Source organism: Melozone crissalis, unplaced genomic scaffold, assembly GCF_028551555.1.
Source record: "Melozone crissalis strain CALT ecotype California unplaced genomic scaffold, PUWL_Pcris_2 ptg000042l_1, whole genome shotgun sequence".
NCBI classification, from domain to species: Eukaryota; Metazoa; Chordata; class Aves; order Passeriformes; family Passerellidae; genus Melozone; species Melozone crissalis.
The window spans coordinates 48,733,759-48,756,915 of NW_026535820.1; the positions used below are offsets into that span (position 1 = coordinate 48,733,759).

At 33.8% G+C, this 23,157-nt stretch overlaps 1 protein-coding gene across 3 annotated transcripts in view; it reads right to left on the reverse strand.

Annotated features, from left to right (window-relative positions):
- Positions 1–6,009: 6,009 nt before the first annotated feature.
- CDH10 (cadherin 10) overlaps positions 6,010–23,157 on the reverse strand; it is a 93,810-nt gene continuing 76,662 nt past the window's right edge. For all 3 annotated transcript variants that reach the window (XM_054284562.1, XM_054284561.1, XM_054284563.1), the window contains exons 7-12: positions 20,037–20,290; positions 18,355–18,491; positions 15,928–16,049; positions 10,119–10,227; positions 7,971–8,222; positions 6,010–7,085 (exon numbers count right to left, since the gene is read on the reverse strand). In XM_054284562.1, coding sequence (XP_054140537.1) covers positions 6,592–7,085; positions 7,971–8,222; positions 10,119–10,227; positions 15,928–16,049; positions 18,355–18,491; positions 20,037–20,290 — 1,368 coding nt within the window. In that variant the 3' untranslated portion in view covers positions 6,010–6,591. The remainder of the gene's footprint in view (positions 7,086–7,970; positions 8,223–10,118; positions 10,228–15,927; positions 16,050–18,354; positions 18,492–20,036; positions 20,291–23,157) is intronic.

Genomic DNA, 23,157 nt, shown 5'->3' on the forward strand with positions numbered 1-23,157 from the left:
AAAGTATCCACTTGTATCCACAAAATATAAATTTGACTAAATTTATATTTTGGCCCCACTTATATTAAAGCACAACTGTAATGAAGGGAAGGTGAGTTTAGCTGAGTAAAGATCAAATAGACATTTTCTGTCAATGCCATCTAACATTTTCCTGGTCTACTTCTCTTCTGCGTACTGTTAAAACACTTTCTGGCGTGACAATTTAGCAGCAGTTAGAGATATATTAAAAGAATGTCAAGGATTCTTGATCCACTCGATCCATTGAGAATTATATGGTGGGATTTGTTTCTGGGGACAGAGGGAATGTCATAAAAATGAGAATATATGAATCATTGTAACAGAAATCCAAATGTCTAGGTCATCAAAGCCTGTTTTTGATGGTGGCCAGCTGTGGGTGGTTAGGAAGAGTGAAAGCATAAAGTAAGCATGTAGTGATAATTAAATATAGAAGTTTCTTCTATGATCACTGGCAGTGTAAAATTGTGGGGGTTTTGATTGATTATAACTTATATGGAAAGGCTTTTGAAACATTTCCTTCAACAATTTTGCAATCCATTTAAGTAGCTGGCATCTACAAAATCTTGCAGCAAGGAAATCCACAGTCTAAAGTGTGTTTTGTATCTGAAAATAACCTCCTTTTCTTTTTTAACCTGGTAATTTTTTTTGTTTTGTTTTTATTATAAGATTCCTGATTCTGTTATTGAAAAACACAGTGAATATTAGATTCTGCATATAATTAATGTTTTCATAGACATCTATTTCCTATCAGGGGGAAAATCCCAGCCTTCCTTGTTCTTTATAGAAAAAACATTTTCTGACTTTGATCATTGCTTGCCCTCTTTTTTATTTTTTGCTAGATGGAGAATACCCTGTCTGAGGGAGGATGTGCTAATGACAACAACAAAACCTTCACTATAAGGACATGCCAGCTGGGACCATAACATTTATTCTTCTTTTCCTAATAATTCTTAATATATTATTTCCTTTATTTACTTAACACTGAGGTAAGACTTTCCCACAATGAGCTATTATAACTACAAGATCTCATTTGTGAATAACCATGTTGTACCACTTCATCACTTCACATTCTTTTGAATGACCTTTTTATTTACTGGTCTTAATAACAATCCCAAATAAGCTCTCATACCAATTATTAATTTCCTTTGCCAGATCAAAAGATGAGATCTAAAAGAATTCCCCTTTTTTCCATCCTCTATTAGGATTATTGAATATTTACTTTAATTAATTTTTCTGTATTTTGTTGAGGAGAACATTTTCTAGCTTAATTTCTTTTGAAATGTTGATGATAGACCTTGTCAAATACCTTCTGGAAAGCTCAGCAGATTATGAAATCTGAAGCTCCCTCTTCTATATGTAAGAAGTGTAACTCCCTTGATTCATAGCATACAAATGAAATTCCTGCGAGTGGACAAATCTTAATTTCTGTCCTTGTGAACAAAGAGGATGCCACACTATCCAGAAACCAGCCAAAATTAAGAAAGTTCATTGATTCTGTAATGTTTTACAATTCTGAAATGAGTAGGATGATACAAACAATTGCAACATGCAATATGATGGAGATATTTCCTATGCACCTATGTTAAATACACTGACGTTCCTCAGAAATTAAAGTTTTTTCAACAGTGTGATGACTTTCAAACATTTTCAGGTGTTACTGATTATTTAATTTGTATTTTCTGTACTTTCTGTGACTGCAAAATTACAAGTCGTGCTACCTGTTTGGAACATAAAAAATGCTTTCTAGATTCAGCTACTGACTTTTCTCTGACCTTTTAGTGACTATAATAAATTAGAATTTGTTCTGCTTCCCTCAAAAAGTTTTGATGGAAGTTTCTACAAAGAGTAGTTAGACATGGGTGCAAAATCATTTATAAAATGCTTGCCTTCCAAAACTTAATAATTAAACAAAATACCATTTCGCAAACATTAATGGAAATGTACAAAATTTTTTTTCCAAATATAAGTTCAAAATTTATATGATTTCTGGTTAGCAGTCAAAAAATAAAGGAATATTTCATATTTATTTTCAAATATATTTTTAGTTTGCCCTTGTTGACTAGGGTTTACATCAATTTAAAGACAATGAATTTTCTCAAAAATAAATTATTGTTTTGATTTTTTTTTGGGGGGGGGCTGAAATTCAAGAGAAACTGACATTCTGAAAAAATATTGGTTTAAAAACTGTCATTTTGATTTAATAGTTGATTATATTCTTTTAAAATGGAAAGAAAAATAGCTATGAAGAAGGGAAAACAAAAGAATTTTAAAAATTCTCTCTGGCTTATTGTATTTGTGAATTCCCATATTATTAGCTCTATCTTCTGTCATGTAGAAAGTGATTTTTCATACAGCTTAACCATATTAGAATAGAGTTTAAATAAGACTCTACAAAACTGGAGAGACAATAGAGAAGCCTAGAATACTTTGTTGGAAAAATAAAAGTTGCATTCACATGTCTCCTTGTGTTTCCAATTATCTCCTTATGTTTACTATTTATAGGATGGCTTTGAACATAATAGATAACACTGTTACGAATAAGTGAAATTGTTTTAGACTGAACATCTATTTGTGCATCTTGCTATGAACAGATTACAGCTGAGTGATTTCTGTGCTGTTCAAGCCTGATAATGAAAACACAGTGTTTGAAGGCTTCTGATTTCCTGGTCTCTAGTTCAACTTATTTGACTCAAAGTAAGGAAACCTCAACTCTTTATATTCTTATATAAGATGTATGTTACTAACTAGATTCCTGAAAGGTTCATTATGGCTTTTTTTCAATTTATTTTGAGTAGTTAATGAGGGGCCAAAAGAGTGTTTGCTTTTTTATTCAGTATTTGATAAACTTAGAGGAACACTGTCAAAAATTTTAATTCTGATAGAATAAGGGCAAAGTGATTATTTTGAAGCAACCTGGAGCAATGATTGCATTTAATTTTCTCCATCATTCATGATGATTCTTAAGGGTTCCGTTCCAACTCAGAATATTCTGTTGTTAGCATAATGAGCAGCTCTGTAGCCATTAATAAGTATTTATGCAGTTTACCCAGGAGGAGCAAATTATAATAACAAGGTTTGAAGGGAAATAATGTAGCAAAATTGGTTCTCCTTCTTCCAGCTTTGTGTGACAGGTACCACAGGAAGAATTTAAGAAGTAATAGGAACATGTGATTCAAAGGCAACTGAGTCACACTGGACAATAAGTGAGAGGAATGAAGGGTAAACTCTTGACAGACAGTAATGCAATTGATAAATAGTTTGGCCTGGGAATATTGTTACACATAACTGAAGGAGAAATGATGGAAATATGATATGCTGTAAGAGTGAATGAGTTAAAAACATCTGCATATACAGAGATGGAAGTGTATTACCTGATCTTTGCAACATGAGGATTTTGATGGTTTAAGTGCTTGTTTTGTAGTCAGGTGTTTTTTTACTCTCCTTGGACTGTTCTTTCCATCCACCACTTTCCTGAAGGCTCTATGAAATATTACTCTTTACATTGTTGTCACTAACATAACATCTTGTGCACGTCTGCTTCTGTAAAATCCCTTTAAATATATATTTTTTTTTTGCAACAGACTCTAAGAACTCACTATCAGTTGCATGTCCAGTGGCTACAATTGTTTTTATATACTTCTGACTTTTTAAACATTGTAAATAACTTGTAAGTTTAATTGAAGTGCAATATTAAGGTATTTTCTTTGTTTCTGTGGTCTTGTGGCAATTTTGTCTTAAGAAAATATAGAAAATTAATTCAGACTAAACAATACCATGATTTTGTTTAGTACATGTTCGTATGTTTTGTTAATTTTCATCTGATTTCATGTGGCTAAGCTTAGCAGATACTACTTGGGAAGCAGGTATCCTATTTTACAATTTTTCCACTTTGAGTTGTCCAGGAGTTTCACTTTCCAATTCCTCACTATATTAACGGTACAAGAAGACATTTGTAATAGTGCCTTTGATTCCTAAACTTTCCTAAAAGGTACTGAGAAATAAATGCCCAAGGATATGGAAGCAAATAAAAAAAAATTATACTATTTATATGATAATGTTAGTAGGATTTTTATATATGGTTATATACTTTCACAATATATACTAATATTTTATTTAATAGAACACACAGGATTAAATTTTAAACATCAGATCCAGATTCTGCTGAATAGTTATAAAATAACTTCCTCTAACACAGTGACAGAAAAATATTTCCTTATGGTTATTACTTGGAAATTAGTATACTTGTAATGCAAATCAAAGTCATGGAGTCTTATTTGATGTTTGCTGATATAGATGAATAGTGTGGGGGACGTGTATTTGTTTTTTCCTTCTGGAAACAAACCAGAAGTTTTACATGTAAAAGTGTCGTCTGGACCTGTTTAACTTTTTTGTTGTTGTTGTTGGTTTTTTTGTTTGTTTGTTTTTTGGTTTTTTTTGGTTTTGATTTTAGCAAAGAGGTAAAAACCCCGGATGTTTCACAGCCTATTTAACCTTCTGTCATTGTATGTACTCAATTAAATACATAGCATGCCACTGATCTCAGTGTGGCTGTAGACAAAATTAGTTTTGGAAGAGTGTCTTTTGTCCATTTATATATTTAATGGCTGGATATTATTTGTTTGTTTCTTCTTATTGCATGCTGTTGAAGGACTAATGGGGATTTGGAAGAAAAAAATTAGGTCCTGTTCACTAAGTGATCATAAAGAAGATCAACTGTTTGCATCACCTGTAAGACTTTTAAAAAGCTTTGTAATGCTGATTATGTAAGACATGTCTTAATATTCTTAGATTCATATTCTAGTAAAGAATATAAAAAATCATTAGTTAATAAAAGTACTATTGATTGAATGAAGAAAAATCCATAACATTCACAGTTTGATAATAGATCAAATAGTTAGCTTGATATCAGGTCAATAAAATTTGGTCTCCATGGCACCAAAAGAGATTGCTAAATGGTAGTCTATTCAGCTTTCAGCTTCACTAGGTTTTATCAGCCCATTAAGGAGAAGAAATATCCAACTAAAAGAGAATGCAACATTTCACTTTTCAAAGGACTAATAAATTTCCAATATCTCTTGGTGTTATGTCAATAATTAGCTAAGAGAAAGTGAGGAGGAACAAACCTTCAGGTGTTTTTCTCCCACAGTAGCTAATACAGACCTTTTAACATACTGCTTTGGCTCTGAAATGATTTAATCTCAGCAGCCTTTCAAAATTGTCTTCAGTGCTTGTCTAGTACAAAACTTGCATAACCTAAAAATTATGGGAAAAGAAAAAGCATTTCAAAATGTTTTCGGATACCTACTCTGTTTTGTGATAGCTAAAGTATATTTTTGGTTACAGGTGACTAGTTGCTCAGGTTTCTTTTTACCAGACTTGAGAAAACTCAGTAAATTGAGGGGAGGGGATGCTGGTTTTTGTGACACTTTCTCAGTCTTCAGATTGACAGCTTTAAAAGTGGTTGAAAAACAACACATAGCGCTTGTCAGCAAATGTCTTTGGAAAAATAGAGCTTAAAAAGGATTGAGCATCTTTTTACGCTTTATCTGTTGCACTTACAGATCACTTCTGATGATGATGTAAGTATGATTCAAAATGGAGAACTATAGAACAAATAAACTGAGATTTTGAAACTAATGTTATGTGTTTGGATAGATAAATTGTGCCAGCGTGTTTTTAGAATAAGGCTATTCGAGGTGACACAAGACAGTAATTCATCTTTCTAGACTACAATATGATTAGTTTAGTTAAAAAATAAAACCAAGAAAATTCTCACAAGCATTGAACTGTAGAAAGCAGCACTTCTGAGCAAGCAAGTAATTGTGTAACTTGCTCCTGTCTCAGTGAGCCTAAGCACTTCAGACTGTGTTATATGTATGGAGAATACTTCAGCACAGAAATATTAGCAGTTGGTTGTGATCTCACTGGAGAAATTCCATGTTCTCTTCAAGCTTGAAACTCATGGTGAGAACAGGCAGGCAAACATTAGCATAGTTGTAAAAACTGGTTTATTTTTTAAAAATAAATACAAAAATATAAATATAAAACATTGGCAGATAGAATTTGATGAAATGAAGTTGCACAAACTTTTTTTTTAAACCAGCTGCATATTACACTTATTAACACCACGTGTACATTTTGTTTTATTTTAATGTACAGAACAGGACATATTGGATTTTTTCTTCTTCGCCATCTTAAAAGCTGCACTTGCAGGAATAGGACATGTACCTAACAGAAGCGGCTTGTACATGAGGTTGCTTAGGGGATTATCACCCTGTCCAAATTTCTGAAGGTAAGATATTTTTTATTTTAATTACTAAAATGTACAACACTGAATTTCCATAGCTTTGGCTCTTGGAAGTTTGATTAAATAAAATGTCGTATATATTCCAAGTGGCATCCTACTAGAAAGAATGAATGACATTAATGGACAAGTTTAAAACAAATTTTAAAAGGAAACCATTGTGCTGAGTGGCAGGAAAATTTTCCTGAATGTTAAATACTGTTGAGTGCAGAAGGTGTCTGTAAAATTACTTCCGCTCAAAGGAAAAGAAAAAAGTAGCCTACTGTAGGTTAAGAAGTGTCTTTGTCACTTTCTCCTCCACCGTACATCTCAGCTAGCTTATTAAACCGAGGGCCCCACTCTCGGAGGTAATCATAGTTTTGGTCTCCTTCGGTAGTACCTGACTCCAAGGAGCTCAAGGATTCGGCTATGGAATCGTTTCCTTCATAGGCATAGGTTGCAAGCGAGTCGTACGGCGGCGCGGAGGGATCAGTGTCGTGCTCTTTTAGCCTTTGGTTAATGAAATCTCGGACATCCGTGTTGTCTGGTGCCGAAGGAGTCCTCCGGGGCACAAATAACGTTTCAGGGAGAATGTCTCGCCGAAGCTTCTTATCTTCGATAGCTGCAGGATTCCTCAGCGTGCCGATATCAAAGGCCTGGGTGTCTTCCTCTCCGCCGCCTTCGTCATTGTAACTCACAATGTTGTCTCTGATGTCCTCTTTAGAGAGGATCAAAGGCTCCTTCTTTCGTTGCCTCTTTAGAGCAGCAAATAGCACCACTATAACTTAAAGAGGGAAACAAAGAATGGGTAAAGATCTCTATTTAACAATTTCTTAGCAGCAAATCCACCGGGTGCAAGAGCGACATTTCAGCTGCATTTCACCAACTCGTTTTTTCTGATCACTGGATAAATACCTCTATCTGTATAATGGTAGCACAATAAGTCTATATCAAAAACCTATTTTGCACACATTCTGTGCTCTGCTTTACAGGACCATGAGCTTGTCTGCATGCTCCTTCTGTAGCTGTAATGAGCTTTAAAATAGCCAGGTCTATTCTAAAGATCTTTTTCCTTTTTCAAGCTCAAAGGATATTGTTAAAAAGTGGGTTTGAGTTGAATTATAGGTCATTAAGTGTTATTCTACAAACCACAAAATGGAGGTTTTAAAAAATTTTTCTTTTTTTTTTTATTACAGCACTGAAACCACTGTATAGACAGGGCTTTGATGTAGTAAAATTACTGCTTACTGTTATATTATATGTGAAATATATACTGCATATTGATTTTTAGTAGTTATTTAAATGAAAAAGAGACTTTTCCTCAAAAAAATTTAAAACGAAAGACATGAAAGCAATTTTTGATTACACTATTCATCCTCTGTGAACTTTCTTTTTTTGGAAAACTTAACGAAAGAACATAAATGAGCTTCTGGTTGCACAGTGACAGTTTAACAGTCTGGGACTCAAATTCTTATTTATGGTGTTAAATTAGCAGATAACAAAGATAATGAGGGTTTGGCCTTGTTTTTTCCATTTTATTTTAAGCTGCAGTTACATCCTTCTTGCAAAATCCAGGACCATTAGCTCTATCAACCTGCATAATTTCGTGAAACGAGTCAGGCCTTAAACATTTGTTCCTGGGTAGGGGAAGGCGCGTTTCTCCCCTTACCTAGCAGGATGATGATGCAGAGGAGAATGGCCACCAGAGCCCCCGTGCTGAGGCCGGCAGGGAGCAGCAAGGCCTCGGCGCTGCAGGACTGCATGTTGCCCCGGCTGTCACAGGCGCACACGCGGATGGTCAGCGTGCCCGTGCTGCTCTGGATCGGGTAGTCGTTGTCCGAGATCACCACTGGGAGAAGGTAAGTGCTTATTTCATGCCGACTAAAGCCATTCCTCCTCGTCAAAATCCTGGCAGTGTTATCTAGAGTGATTAAAAGATACTGTTGTAGCCTGTACAAACAGAAACCATATCACTCATAGTAGATGCAAATAATCGTATTTTATATGACTTCAAAATAGATCCTGATATCACAGTGATATCTCTGTTTTTCTAATGACATTCTCATTTGATCAGAAAGATATTTGTAAGTTTTTAGGTACATCTGGCCTGCTTCTCTGTGCCTCTGCACCACTTTGGCATGTGATTTGAAAAGAGGATTTCTCAAAGCTTAAAATGTTTTATAGATTAATGCATGCAGTGCATGACACAGTTACAGTTCAGGGCTGAAACCCTGAAATGCAACTGAGGAAAAAGAATCTTCCACTTTGTGCAGTTCAACAAGTACTCTGTTCTAGAAGATTCTTTCTATGGCTCATCTGTGACAACACCCACAGGAATGCTGTCAACTCAGAATGAGATTTGTTAAATCAAACCACTTTCAACACGCTGTAGAACAATGAATTGTGTACCTTAGCACATGAAGTCGGGCTTTTTTTGGATAGAAATTGTCTTAGGAATTCAGAAAATATGAAAGACGGTAGGTATTCCTGCACATTTTTGAGAAGTGAACTTATTGAACTGTATCTGTAGGAGACAAATCTTAGTTGTATGCAGGATACTTCAGCACCAAAAGGTGTCCACAGAGTGGCCAGAGGGAAGGGAAGGAAGAGAAAGAACGAATAACAGGGAGAGACTATTTCTTCTACTTTTAGAGCCACAATACTAGAGTAGCAGCCAACACCAGAGCTGATAACTGTTTCATCCAAAAGAGAGAAAATACAGGTTTAATGTGCACTAAAAGGAAAGTTTAATTTTCATCATATTTGTGGGTTGCCTGAGCTATGTGGTTAGCTATTTTGATAGATAACTTCAGGCACAACTAAAATAACCCATATGCAAAAAGAAATAAAATAATTACAGATAATAAGGAAATATCAAGATCTATACCTCTCTGTACTCAGGGCCTAGTCACCAAGATATAACCTTTGTTTAAAATATTAAATCATGTATTTTTTCACAGACTTCAAGATGAGAAACATAAAGTTTTTCTTTCTTGCTACCCTTCATTGGTTTTAAGTATTTTAACATTATTTGTTTTCACTCAACATCAAAAAGTCTCTTACAGATGTTTAAACACCTCTTCTGCAAAGGATTTTATAAGGTGTGCAAAATATTTTAATTAATTACTTCAATTTCCCTGCCATTAGAAGTTTTTTTTCTGCTGTTGTTTGTAGTCTACTACATCCTGAAATATTCGTCAGGAACAGAGGATTATTCCCTTTGCCTTTATGCCTTTGACACATTTGAAGACTGATACCATGTCCTCTCTCATTTATGTCTTCTGTAATCTAGAGTCCTCTCAATTAGTCATACTAATAATGAAAGCCAAAATGCATAGTCTCACTTCCCCAACAGAAGCTTCTGAAAATTTTCTCTGATAAAGACAGATTGAGCAAGGATCAAAAGAAAAGCCAAAGTGGCTCTCAGAACCACTATTTTTATTAATGGTCAGAAAGAAGCAAAACAGAAGGCCAGGGGAATCAGAACAATGTCACAAAAGGCTAAAGTGAAAAATCTAAACTTTCAGCTGAAGACATTTTGGGAAGCCTTTTTTCTTTTGTAGTCAAGTATTTCATCTGTCTCTTACCCCAAACCAACACTTTTCTGATTTTATTGATAAATTTTTTTAAATCACATTTTTGCTTTACCCAGATACAAGTGTAGATGTCCTATACCTCATTCAGGTAAAGTATTCTTGGTAGCAGCAACCTTCACAACCTCTCTACATATTGATAGACATCAAAAGCAAATATATTTCAGGAATGTAGCCAGACAGAAAAGATAAAACTCCTTCCTTGGAACAGGCATGAATTTTACCTTCATTGTCCTGAACAGTGAAGTTAGGGTTAACAGCAGCTAAACTGAAGAAAAATTTTTGTCCACCAAGAGGGTCATCTTTGTCTACTGCGCTTATGGTTTGAATAAGCTGCAGGAAAAAAACAAGCAAACAAACAACAACAACAAAAAGACCAAATACACCTAGGTTTTTGATAGAGCTGTCTGATCAAAGAAGATGAAAAGCATTGGAGTAACTTAGCATTCACACATATTGACTTAATATTTATTCTGTAAAATAAAAAAACAAACAGATGTTCAACAAGTGTCTTATATAAGTTTTTTTGAAAAAGAACATCTGTATTTTTAATGTGACAGAATATGTGGACCTATATTATTGTAGCTACATAGTGGACAAAACTTGCCAAAAATAGTTTTAGCTGTAGCTGGTAGTTGTTACGCTTCATCTTTGATTCATCATTTTAAATTCAAATCAACACCTAAGACTGTAATTCACATGAAGTTTTCTATTTTTTGTGATAAAACTGGCATTTTATCAAACAGATTTTTTGAAAGGGAAGTTAATGCTTCAAATTACATTTCTACATTAAAACATTTTTTCTTTAACATGATTTTTCTATTTATTAGTATAGGAGAACACAACAACATGATTCCTGAGATTAAAAATTCCAGTTATATTTTAGACATATTTCTACTCTTGTAAAACATTGTAGCACACCCTAGAGTTGCACAAGTTTGGAGTGGGATGAGAATCAGGTGTCATAATTCTGAGAGTAAGCTGCACCAGGTCAGTTCCATACTCAGAGCTTTCCGCAATGCCTACAACAAATTTGGGCAATTTTTGGGGACAGTAATGGCAACCCCTTTATCAGTACTTCTTCCCTTGTAAGCCAAGTGAATATGTGGCTTTTTCAGTGAAATTTCTATACCTAAGAGTGGCTAAATATTGTTTCCCAAGCAAAATGATTTTTTTTACTATTATTTTTTACTTTATTGCCTATTTTCAGTCTGGGGCTTTTTTTAATACTATGGCATATAAAGTGAATTTAAGTCTGGATTTTTGTGCATGCATGCTTGAAGGTTCATTTATGTTCTTAAGTTTAACTTCCAAATATAGATTACCTTTAGTCTAGATCATTTTTATTCTTCATTTCTTATTCATCATTTTAAAATGCACTGCTCTTTCAACCATGGAATTGCATCTAATTTTTAACACTATTCTTTCCCTGTGGTGTACTTGTTAAACTCTGCTTGTTTTTCCTCTTCCAGTTCTTCCAAATACAGCCATTTCTCTTCATATCACAGCTTTTGTCAGGTCTGATCATCTTTCACATCAACAACCGCAGTGCACTCCTGTTTGCCTTAAAAAACGCATGACTAACTCCAATTTCTTTCTTGTCCATCCAGAAAATAGCAGTAAATATCTTGAGGAGGCAAGGATGGAATTTCTTTTAATATGGCAGCTTCCTTGTTTTTCAACAAGAGTTTTGTCTTTCTCTAAATCTGTTTTCTTACATAATCCTCCAATAATTTTTGATATGAATACAACTGATAATGCAAGCATAGAATATTATTTGTTTTTGAAGAATGAATATTTTAATTATTTAGTGAGCAATTAGCATATGAATTTTCATAGACATTTGCAAAATGAAATAAAAAAACCCACTAGTTTATTTTACTTAACAACTAGAGACCATGAATATGGTCAGTTGCAGGTGTTAGGCTATTGAAAATCAACTGATTTGCTGAGTGTTCATTATCATAGTTTTTTTTTTAAAAGAGCATGTAGAATTGAAAGCATTATATTGCAGCTTGAAAATGACTTCCTGATGATATTGATTACTGTTTTAACATGAGAAATCCTGTTTTACATGTGGCTTCCAAAAGTTCTTTTCTCTTAGACCTGCCAGCCATGGGAAACCCCAATTACCTTGTAAATAGGGGTATATTGGGGTAAATTCCAACAAAATTCATCTTTCTGCTTGATAGGACTTCAGCAAGCATCAGTTCCATCAACTGTTTAGGTAGATGTTTTCTTCTAAAATATACTATATTTTTGCTTATAAATTTAGGACAAAGAAAATATAATGTGCTTTTGAGAAAAAGAAAGCAGAACGCTTTAGAAACTCTTCATCAATTTTCAGTTCAGAAACTTTTCCAAATGAAAAAAAAAGTAAACTTTTGAGAGTTTTTGAAAAAGGTAAGGCAAAGACAAAATTCTGATACTCGTAAAACCACTGGAAAGTATAAGATCTATGGCTATATAGTGAAGAAACTAAAGTAAGAATGAATCAGGGGAGTTGGGAAAGAAAGAGAACAAATTTTCAAGTAAATTGATCACAAATTGTCATTTGTCAAAAGAAATGAAAGATGCAATAAACAAAGATAAAATAACACTTCAGGATTAAGGATTTAAGAATTTTTTTTAGAAATATCTGAAAAATAGGAAGGGAAAATTGAAAGCTAGAAAAAAATTTCAGGGATTTTAGTTTTTCAATAGATATGAATTTTAGCTATTTTTAGAAGGACACTTGGTGAATATAACAATTTCTGGAACTACGAAGATCCCAAAAGCCACATTTAAGCAAGCTTAGGGGGAGGAAAGGATATCCTTTTCCTGATAAGGACTGTTATATGGGTCAAATGAGCTGATAACATGAAGAGCAGCATAAAACTAATTGGTTCAAGAAACCTAGTCTGTTTTTATAATCTATTCTGCATTAAGTTATTGGAAAAAGGAAAATAGACCCCAAGATTCATATTTTAAAATGTCTTTGAAAGATAATCCATTATGAGCTAGACCTATTTACATAATATTTGACCATGTGAAATGGTATGTATGGATTAGGTAAAAATGAAGGCAAGGTAATAACAAGCCATTTAAACATCACACTGGACTTGAAAAAGGTGAGGCTGTCCCAGTGCTGGCTGTACCAAGGCTGTGCTGGGGCTGCCCGGGCTGGCCCCAGGTGGTGCCAGCGGCTGCAACAGCCCCAAACTGAGTCTGTTTTGCCAGTGATGGTAATTTGTAAGTTTGTCTCAAGCCATTTATTTTTCATCTTTTCTCCCCTTATATTATTGAGGGGGAAGGAAGTGGTTTGTTGGGCACTTGGCTGCTGACCAAGGTCAACTTCTACCTTTTTTTTTGGCAGATCATTTACACATAAAGAAGAAGGGCCTCTCTTCTGACATCTACTATAGGGAAAATGAATATTTAGAAAAATTTTACTTAGCTTCCATGCAAGATCTCGCTAAAGCAGGACTGACTGCTGCTTTCTAAACTGATTCTTATCTTTTACATTAGAGGATCTTCGGAGGCTGGCAGCTGAGCTGCCAGACATGTGACAGCTGGGAGCTGACAAAACCAGTGGGATTCCATCTGTCCAGATGCCCAGCTCCTGCCTCTTCTCACCTGGGGGCAGAGGACAGCTGAACTTCTTTGGTTGCAGGGCTGCAGCACTCTGAGCATTTTGCTGCTTTATTTCCCTGAACTCCTTTTGAGTCAGCCTTGTGTAGGTCACATGAATGCCTGTGTCCTCTTTATGCCATCACACCAAGACTGTCCTCATTTTTGTGGGGGCGGGGGGTCAAAAGAACAGCAACCACCAAAATAGCATTCTGCCAGAGGTGCTGCTTGTGTATAGCTTGAGCTTTTTGAGATAGGATATTTGCATCGTTTGTAAGTTCATGGTAGGATCTGACATCAGCAGTAATAGCAAGCAGGAAAACAATCACAGGCTCTTTGACTCATTCAGACAACAAAAGCCACATTTCTCTCTTGCTATATATTTGCATACATATGTATGTTTGTATACATGGATTTATGTGCACCTCCCTAGGTATCATATATAGTATGTGTGTGTTTATATATGTATGTATAAAATTTAGGTTTCTGTACAAATTAAGTAAATGGAAAAGTATAATATTCCTTATAATATCTCTCTTTAGTAGATGGGAAATACTGAAATGAATACAACAGAATCTGTGACTGATGAAGCATCATTAGTTTCAGTTACCTAATAGATATAAATTTCATGGATCAAATGTAATTATGAAAAGCTGAAAGGAAAGAAAAATAGCAGAAATGTGGGAGGAATCAAGCTCAGGGAACCATGTTCAGTTTGAATTGATTACATTCTCTCAGGACAGATTGAATTCGAAAACTAAAAAGTCTTGTTTATGGGCTGCCAGTAAACAAGAAGAATATAATTAAATTCAAATAGATTATTTGTGTTATCCTGCATTACATTTTTTCTCTTCCTGAGAATTGTTTTTTTAAGCAATCATTTGCAACTCAAATTTCTTAAAGAATGTTTATATTTATGGCCCTCTCAATAGCCTTGGAAGGTTTTTTCTGATAAAGACACTATTGAGCCCTGTAACAATTTAAATAAGCATTTGTGGATGCATTGTGTCAACTTATTTAGAATCTCATTTATTAGTTATAAGTGATTAGTGCTATTTTATTCAACATTTTAACTGACAGCCTATTCTGATTGTAAACAATACAACAATGCAATGTTGAAATACTTTTATATTTACTTTTAAATTATACTGAATTTTATAGTCTAGATAGCACAGAAAAAACCCTGTTATTTAAAATACATGTATATGGAAATTTAACTGCTCTCTTAACATTTCCTGTGAGCTCTAGAACTAGTAACTTGCACAGAAAAATTTCTGAAAACTCAGATGAGTAAAATTTGTGGATGTATGCTTTTATTATTTTTTTTTAAACACAGGATGTGTTTTTTGTGAAACTGGAAGAGGAAAATTCAATGGTCTTCTTTTACAAGTCTTAATCCTTATGTCATATTTAAAATTATTAAAAATTTTTTGGCATTTTTAGTAGACACTTCAGCTGTCCAACTTTCTACATTTTTAGCCAGTGATTTCTCTTTATCTAACACCTTGAATTCTCTTGTGACTGCCACAGCAGACAAATGCACTTGCTCAGTACCTTTATATATTTTATGCATTATAAATTTCGGCCTCAAATTCTTTGTTATAAGTTCAAACTGATGTCACTTTGGAAGGAAGAATGGCAACCTGAATGCAAAATTTGCAACACAACCTGAGTGTTATACCTGTGGGACTCCCAACAGTTAAGAAAAGCTGGCACTTGTACCACATTCTATTCAAATGTACTGAAAGGGTTGCACATTTTAAAGGCTTTATTCTTGGCTGAGTATGCTCTGGGGTGTGTAATAGGAAAAAAATTTTAAAAAGTTCTAATAAGCAACTGCCTATTGGACATTAGGTATTAAGCAGTACAGTCAATTCACTTAAATTGAAGTACACATTGTGTAGCCTCGAAGAAGCAAAAGAAAATATTATGTTATAATTTTAAAACTGTATGTTTTCTTTACAGAAATTTTTGGTGTGATAATGAAAGATGAATCTAACAATTGAAAAAAAAAAGTGTGACAGATTTTTGGTTTATACTCACTGTCAGCATGGATTGAAATATATCTAAATTTTGCTTTTGGAGAATTATTAAAAAAATACAGATCACAGTTTTTAGTTACATATAATGTTCTACTTTGTGAAATTAAGGGCAAAATGAATCATGACCATGTCATGGACATATCTCATTGGGATTTAAAAGCAGTACAAGGTTAGGTAAGTAAAAGTGGTGATTGAAACACTAGTGTGCTTGTAACACACTGACATTTCACTCTAAGCCTCATTTACAGAGCTTCTTTGCTTTCATTTTGAACATATCAAAAGCTCATTTAGATATGATTTTTCTTAAGCAATAGGCAGGAATGATCTACAATTGAGTTTGGTAGCAAAACTGGATGCTGGGAAGTGTTTATCAAAGGCATACCTGTCCAGCTCTTGCGTTTTCACAGACAAAAGTGTCGTAGAATACAGCAAACTGTGGCGCATTGTCATTAACATCCAAAATTCTTACATAGACAGGAACACGAGTAGTATCTTTGGGGTTGTCTGACAGTAGAAGAGAGAAGAAACATGAGATCATTTTTTTATTACGAGTTTTCTGTTTTCTTCCGAATTTCATGAGCAATACACACGCGAGATGAAGTTTGAATCTGGTCAATTTTTAGTGTACAAACCAGTAACAAGCAGAATCAGGCCTTCTGAAAAACAAAGAAATTATTTGTGTAGAGTAAAAAAAAAAGAAGCATTGGGATCTAGTGAGCAATTAAGTTTTACATGGAGATAAGGGGCGGCAAATGTTAATAATATATTCAAATATTGTATATGAAAAGTATGCCCACTACTACAGTAACAAATTTGATCACTTGGTGGACTTAAGGTTTTGTATGGTTTTGATCTTTAATTGTAAAATTCTTTGTTTATCTGGTTTGTTTTACAGAGAAAAGATACCAAGGACATCATTTGTGCATTGTGTTGGTTTTGGCTGGGTTAGAGTTAATTTAGTCTATGACATGCACACATATTTTGAAAAATTTTTAAGTCTGACTTTCCTCTCTTGCCCCTCAAAGAAATTCCAACAAAAAAAATGAAAGTACTCCTCCAAAAATTTGGTAAAGAATTTATTAGAATAAGATTTTTTAATGTTTAAATTGACTTAAAAATATGAATGTAAATTTTTCAGACCTCAAACAAGAATAACGTTCCCTTGCCAAATGCCAAGATACTATTATTATTATTTAGAGTGCTCTTTTGTTAGTATAGGTTAATTCAGGAATATAAGTGTCCCTGTTCTCCCTTGCTGATCTTGTTGCCATACCAAAAATAATAAATAATTCCTTGGTGTAAAAAGTGCAGATGTTTCTTGGAATTCTGCTGTGTGGTAGCTAAGCAGCATATGATTTTTTAACATTAATGGAACTGGAAAAATAACAAAAGTAACAGATTGTTTCAAATTACTGATTTCCCTCCCTCTTCTTCTGCTTTAAATAAAGCAAAATACATTTAGGAGCAGCTGGAATTACATTGGCTTGTTATCAGTAACACCTTTGCTAAAGAGTGTGAAGTGGATCTTTTTTGACATCCTGAATTATTTAAATTTCTAGGTTTAGGATGCAGTTTTTCATAGCCTTCTGTATGTTCATGCTAACTTTCCAAATCAGTTCTAACACTGCTTTCATTCTGTCATGCTTCACAGGTAGGATTTTAAAATATTTAAAGATCTAAATCTCCCTCTTCACTTCTTTCTCCAAAATTAACATATCTCTGTGGAGAATGCTAGCTACTCTGGATATGTCCATAATGTAAATTTGCTCCAAGTTTCCTGACAAGGAGATAAGTTTAGCACTAAGATCTAGTCATGCAAAGATGTTAAGTTTCATCATTATATAAATCTGAAAATAATTTGTACAACATTAGACAGCACTCTGAATGCTTCCAAGCTCAGGACAAAGCATCAAAAGAAAGAAAAAATTGTTGTTTTTTTTTTTTTAAAACCAAACTACTGTGTTGTTTTTTTTTTTTTTTTTTTTGTAGTTGTTTTTTTTTTTTTTTTAAACACAGAATGTTCAATTGGCAGGACACAAAGTTCCATTTAGTCCTCTGCAGTGTAACTCTTGCCAGACACGCTTCACTGCTGACCAGTATTTTTTCCTTTTTTTTTTTTTAACTGATACAGAATTAGCCCTAAAAAAATTAGTGACTTTGAGAGGAAGCTATTCTTAGATGCTGATTTCAAAGATCAGACCTTTGTCCCTTAGAAAATTTTCTGTCTATTGATTAAAGCTATTTCTCAATAATGTAATAGGTTTAGGAGGAAATCTGCTCTTCTCTTTATACTCTTAACATGAAATTATCTACAGACAGGTGTTTTAAATGGTCCAAGAAATGCTACAGCTTTGGGATGAAACTAAATGGAACTTTTAAGATATATTAAGATTCTAAGAGCTGTAGGTGCAGATACCATAGGAAGAGATAATGAAAGTATTTCTAAGGAAATGAAGAAAATAATAGAGACAAAAACATAGATTACTATGCTAAACTCATCTATTTTAACAGCAAAATCATGTTATTGTCCTCCAAGGAAGGAATAAAAATAATTAATCCAATCTTATAATTTAATTGGCTAACATTTCAGAAGTAAGTTGGACATTAAAGGGCAGTGATGGAGGTAGCTGAGGAAAAGAGCGATGAGGAGACAGCTGCTGTGAGCTACCCCACAGTTCACTTTTCCAGAACATCTAGTATAAAGGGAGAGGGAGAAAATAAAGGAGGGATGTTTTCATCACAAAGTTGCATCTGTAACTTTACAGGCTAAGGAAAACTGAAAGGATAAAGAAAAACCAAATTAGCTTACTAATCTCAGCTGCTATAACACTAAGATTGTGCCATTGGGATATCTCACGGTCAAGTGGCTTAGAAGTATAGATGGACCCGTTTCCAGAATGAATGTTAAATATCCTGTCAAGGTCAGTGTGACGATCCAGAGAAAACCTAAATATGACAACAAAATAGAAAGTATCATCAAAATTATCAAAAGTGAAAGAAAACATAAATTTCACAAGTCACTACAGGTTTTATTTTCTATATTACAAAGGTTAGTTTTGAAAAGACATATATTTATTTTCTATAAATACTTCTCAAAATTCTGAATGTTAGCTCCATAGAACAAGGAACTAAAACTTGGATTTTAAGAATGTGATGCAATAGTGTAATATTTGACAACTGGAGCTTTTACAAGATTATAGAAGAATTATTTTAAAAAATAAGAATTTCAATGTATAATTAAAGAATTAATTTAATCCTGAAAGGAAAATGGTCTTTGATATACTGTTTCTTCAGACTGAGACTGACAGCTAATTTACAAGCTGTTCAAAATTATTGCTATAAGCTTAGCTTCTGCTATTTAGGATGTATTAATTCACTAAAGATCAAGATAAAAAAAACTTGCATAAAAGTAAGTTCTGGCACATGCAGAACTTTAATACATAGATGCAAAAGGAGCTTCTATATTTCTATAGTTGCTATACTTCTGGCAGGAATGATGTCAACCAACATGCTATGGTAGTGTCAAACTAGTATCAGAAAATTTCTCTTTCCTCTATTTTTTCTTTTTTTTTTTTTAATATTTAACATTGCCTTCAAATTAGAATTGGAATGGAATGGAATTAAATGCAGGATTTTGTCATATACAGAACGATTTTTAGAATATGGGTCAGAATTTGGCCAAATTTTTAAAAAAGTTTAATAGTACACTTGTATAGTACAATAGAAACAAATGTTTATGTTTCTATGAAAATTCATGAGTGATCTAAACTGTTAATCAAGTACATCTGGTTTCATTTACAGTACTTAACTAAATTGAGCCAAATAAAAAAAATGCCGTTATATGAAAACAACATCTATATGGTTTTGGTGGCTGTTGTTTGCTCACTCCACTACACACAATTGCAGTAAATATGAAAGACAAACAAATAAAACCTCAATGAACAAGTCAATGCCAAAATGAATACGAAAACAACAAAAAAAGAACAACCAATGAAAACTTCTTATAGTGCAATAAAGACTTACTCAAATGTTTTTGGTTTTTTTACTACTAGCTTACTTTAATAACTCTTAACTAGAATAAAACAAAAACGTACTATTTTCTAGAGAAATTATATTTAAGACTATTTGGCTTATATGGTAAGCATTTCATTTTACTTCATACATGTTAGGTTTATTGAAGTCTAGAACTTGTTTAATCAGCACTCTAAAAGCTTTTCACAGTGCGAAGTAAAAAGCAATCCTGATGGACCTACTTGAAATCAAGTTTTTATGAATTGTGGCACTGGAAAATATTTTGTGTGTCTCTTGAGTGCAAGTAAATTGCTTTTGCCTGACATATTTGTAGGTTTACAGATAGCACCATTCTCAATTCTGTCTATCTCTGGGACACTAATAAATAATAGAAAAAACACCTCTATGTGAAATTAATGTTGTATTACTATTTATCTTAATTTCTTTAGCAAATAATGTGTTTAGACATTGAAGTATTACCTTATTGGACTTGAGGCAGAATCAGGATCCCGTGCCATTACTGTTCCTATTATTGTCCCCAGCTCAATATCTTCATGCACCTCAAAAAGGTAAGAAGACCTGCTGAAAACAGGAGGTTCATCTACATCTTCTACAGAGATTTTCACAATAATTGTGTCTTTGAAAGGCCCAAGGTAATAGAAACGGGGATCCACATGGGTATTTTCAGCTTCTACTTTCAAAGTATAAAGTCGTCTTGTCTCATAGTCCAGTGGCTAAAAATGAAAATAGCGATAAATTTTATTAGATTAGATTTCCATATTGGCAAATGTTGACCTACGTACATAATGGAAACTGAAGAGGGCTCAAGCCTTATCAGATCCTACCCCTGCATTCTGGGAGCACCAACACAGTTAATATTTTCCCCACCACAGGAGTCACTTTGTCAAATAACAAATTACATTGTTTTTAGAAGAAGTATCTTTTCCTGTATATTAGTTAAATTATCTCAGCATGAATGATAAAAAGATTTTCAGCGCAAATTAACCAATTATTCAGGGAATTCTGCAGCTGTTTCATAAGAATATGGATTTGAAACAATCATATAACCATTTAAAAAGCTTGAGATACTGACTGGAAATACAAACATTCCAGAACAAGGTATTTAACACTAATGTTTCATAGGAAATTCTGTAAACCCCTGAATAATCAAAATGACCAGAGTATTGAGTATTGCTATTGTCAAGCCCATATAGTAGGCCTTAAATATCAGGAATGTTTTAGGTGTCTTTTGAGGAAGGTATGTGTGTCAAAGCTCTCTATATTTAGAGAAACAGTGGGGTTTTATCTTGTTCCTTTTCATTTAATTTAATGAATCCGACATCAGAAGGGTTTTTTTTTTTTGAAAATATATTTGACATTTTTGTCAGCAGTTCCTTTTTAAAATGGGAGGAGGAGCAGTTCACGGTTATAATTAGAAATCATTTTGGATTGAAAATAATTTTATTCCTTCAAATTTTTCTAGCTGTCATAGATGAAAAGTGTTAGCTAATTAATGATTCTAAGGAAATGAGCAAGCTGAAAATCTACCTTTCTGACACAAAGAAGACTTTATTAACTCCCACAGATTCTCAGGGAGATATAGAACTGGTGGTTTTCATTCATCAAAATGGGTGGTTGATGGCTTATTTTTTTCTGCCTAGCTGCTTTTAAATATTAATTAATGCTCACTAAAGATGCCAAAGTGACAGGTTAGATATTTAAATACACTATTCAAAAGCAGAAAGATGCAGTCCAGTGCATGAGAAAGAATGAGTTTCCCCACTGCCTCAGACTTGTTTTAAAAAAGTAGTCAGAGCAGAGGGGAGAGTATCTATGAATACAAATGAGGAAAACAACCATTTAACCTAGATCTGAGGCTATTGCTGTGTCTGTAAAGTGCATCATTCAGCTGTTAAGGGACACTGGCTTCAATCCTAAAAGCAAAGAAGACATGCTAGTCCTGATTTATTCTAATTAGTTTAATCTGGCAGAATGTGCACCATGAATTTGTAAACTTGCTACTACAACATTCACATCCAATTTGGACATATCTACCTACAGTGCAAAACATGGCTATGAAACCTGTGGATTATACAGGCATTGCAGCACATCCACAGTAATGAAGAAAATTCTTGCCCAAATATATGAAATTGTGGAAAATCAATTATTTTGTCTGTGAGAAATTGTATAGAAAAAATTGTATAGAAAAAGTTCTTATATAGCACATAATAAATTCAGACTTAATAACTTGGAAGCTTTGTAAAGGAACACAAGCTATTTGTAGTTATTCACCACTGAAAACAGAAATTACAATCAAAGTGGATAAATAACAACAAAAAGAAAAGAGACTATTTTAATGAATCAATGAACTCAGCATTCTCATCTCCTTCCTTGCTTGTTAGTGCTGTTGTCCGTGGTATTGAATAAACTACTTATTCATGACTGAGAGAGCATCCTGAAAAATGCAAATTCTGTCAGACTGCTAATAACAAAATCAGATCTTGTTCATTAGCATTTATTGACATTTTTGGAACTGCTGTATTATAATTTAGGAAAATTCTTGTGCTTGATTCAGCTACTAGACTTTTTTTTGAGATGCTATTGATTTAATGTAATTGTGTGAAAATCTGAAGCAAGCAAGAGAAGAGCATCTCAAGAAAGCCTTCACAAACTAGGAAAAGAAAAACTATTAGACCTCAAACTTTGTTTTTTTAGTTTATTTTCCCAGATAAACAACTACACTGACTATGAACAAAATAAAACACAGAAATTAAAAAGGAACATTCTTTGCAGAACTTCTCTCTTCCTTGGTTGCCATTATCAAGAGATGTGAAGGTATCTTCTATATCAGTTTATTTCGTTATTCTATGCTTAAGGACATTTGTTTGGAAATCTAATATAAACAATGTTTTATCTTAAAAATGGTGCCTGAACTCTTTGAAGTTCATCTCAAGCTCCCAAGGACAAGGACCAAGGGACTTATGGAAGGGAAATTTTTGAGGAGTAGGAGGGCGGCGTTTCTACTTGTGAGATAGACTTAGAAAACAAGCATCTGAAAGTGCTCTGACAGTGCAAGAGAGAGGGCAGAACTAAAGCTAGGTCTGGATCAGGAAAAACACCTTCATTACATACACATTGCTCATGTGGCAGCCCTCTCACACATTGGAAACAGGAACAAAACCATATCCTTTCAACTCATGTCGGTGTTCTGGCACACAGATCCCATCTCACCCAAGTAGATGAGAATCTCACAGAGAAGGAATGTGTGTCTCTCATTAGTGAATGAGCTGCTGATTGCTTGCTGAAGAAAACAGATCATAGAAATACTTAAGAAGTCTGCATTTGAAATCACAGAAATAATTAGTGCTAAAACATTGGGGCTGGTCCACTTTTTCATACTTTGCTTACAACAATGCTTTGGACCTATGTGTATCTGAGATATGGTTACCACCTTTTATTTCCAGTTCACCTTAAAAGGAAACAGTATCTTTCAGTCACTGATGGGGGATGCTTGCAAATGTTAAGCAATTAGCATGTGTTATCACATAATGTAAGCAATGAACGCTTGTGACATAACATTGACATCAGAATCATTTAGTGA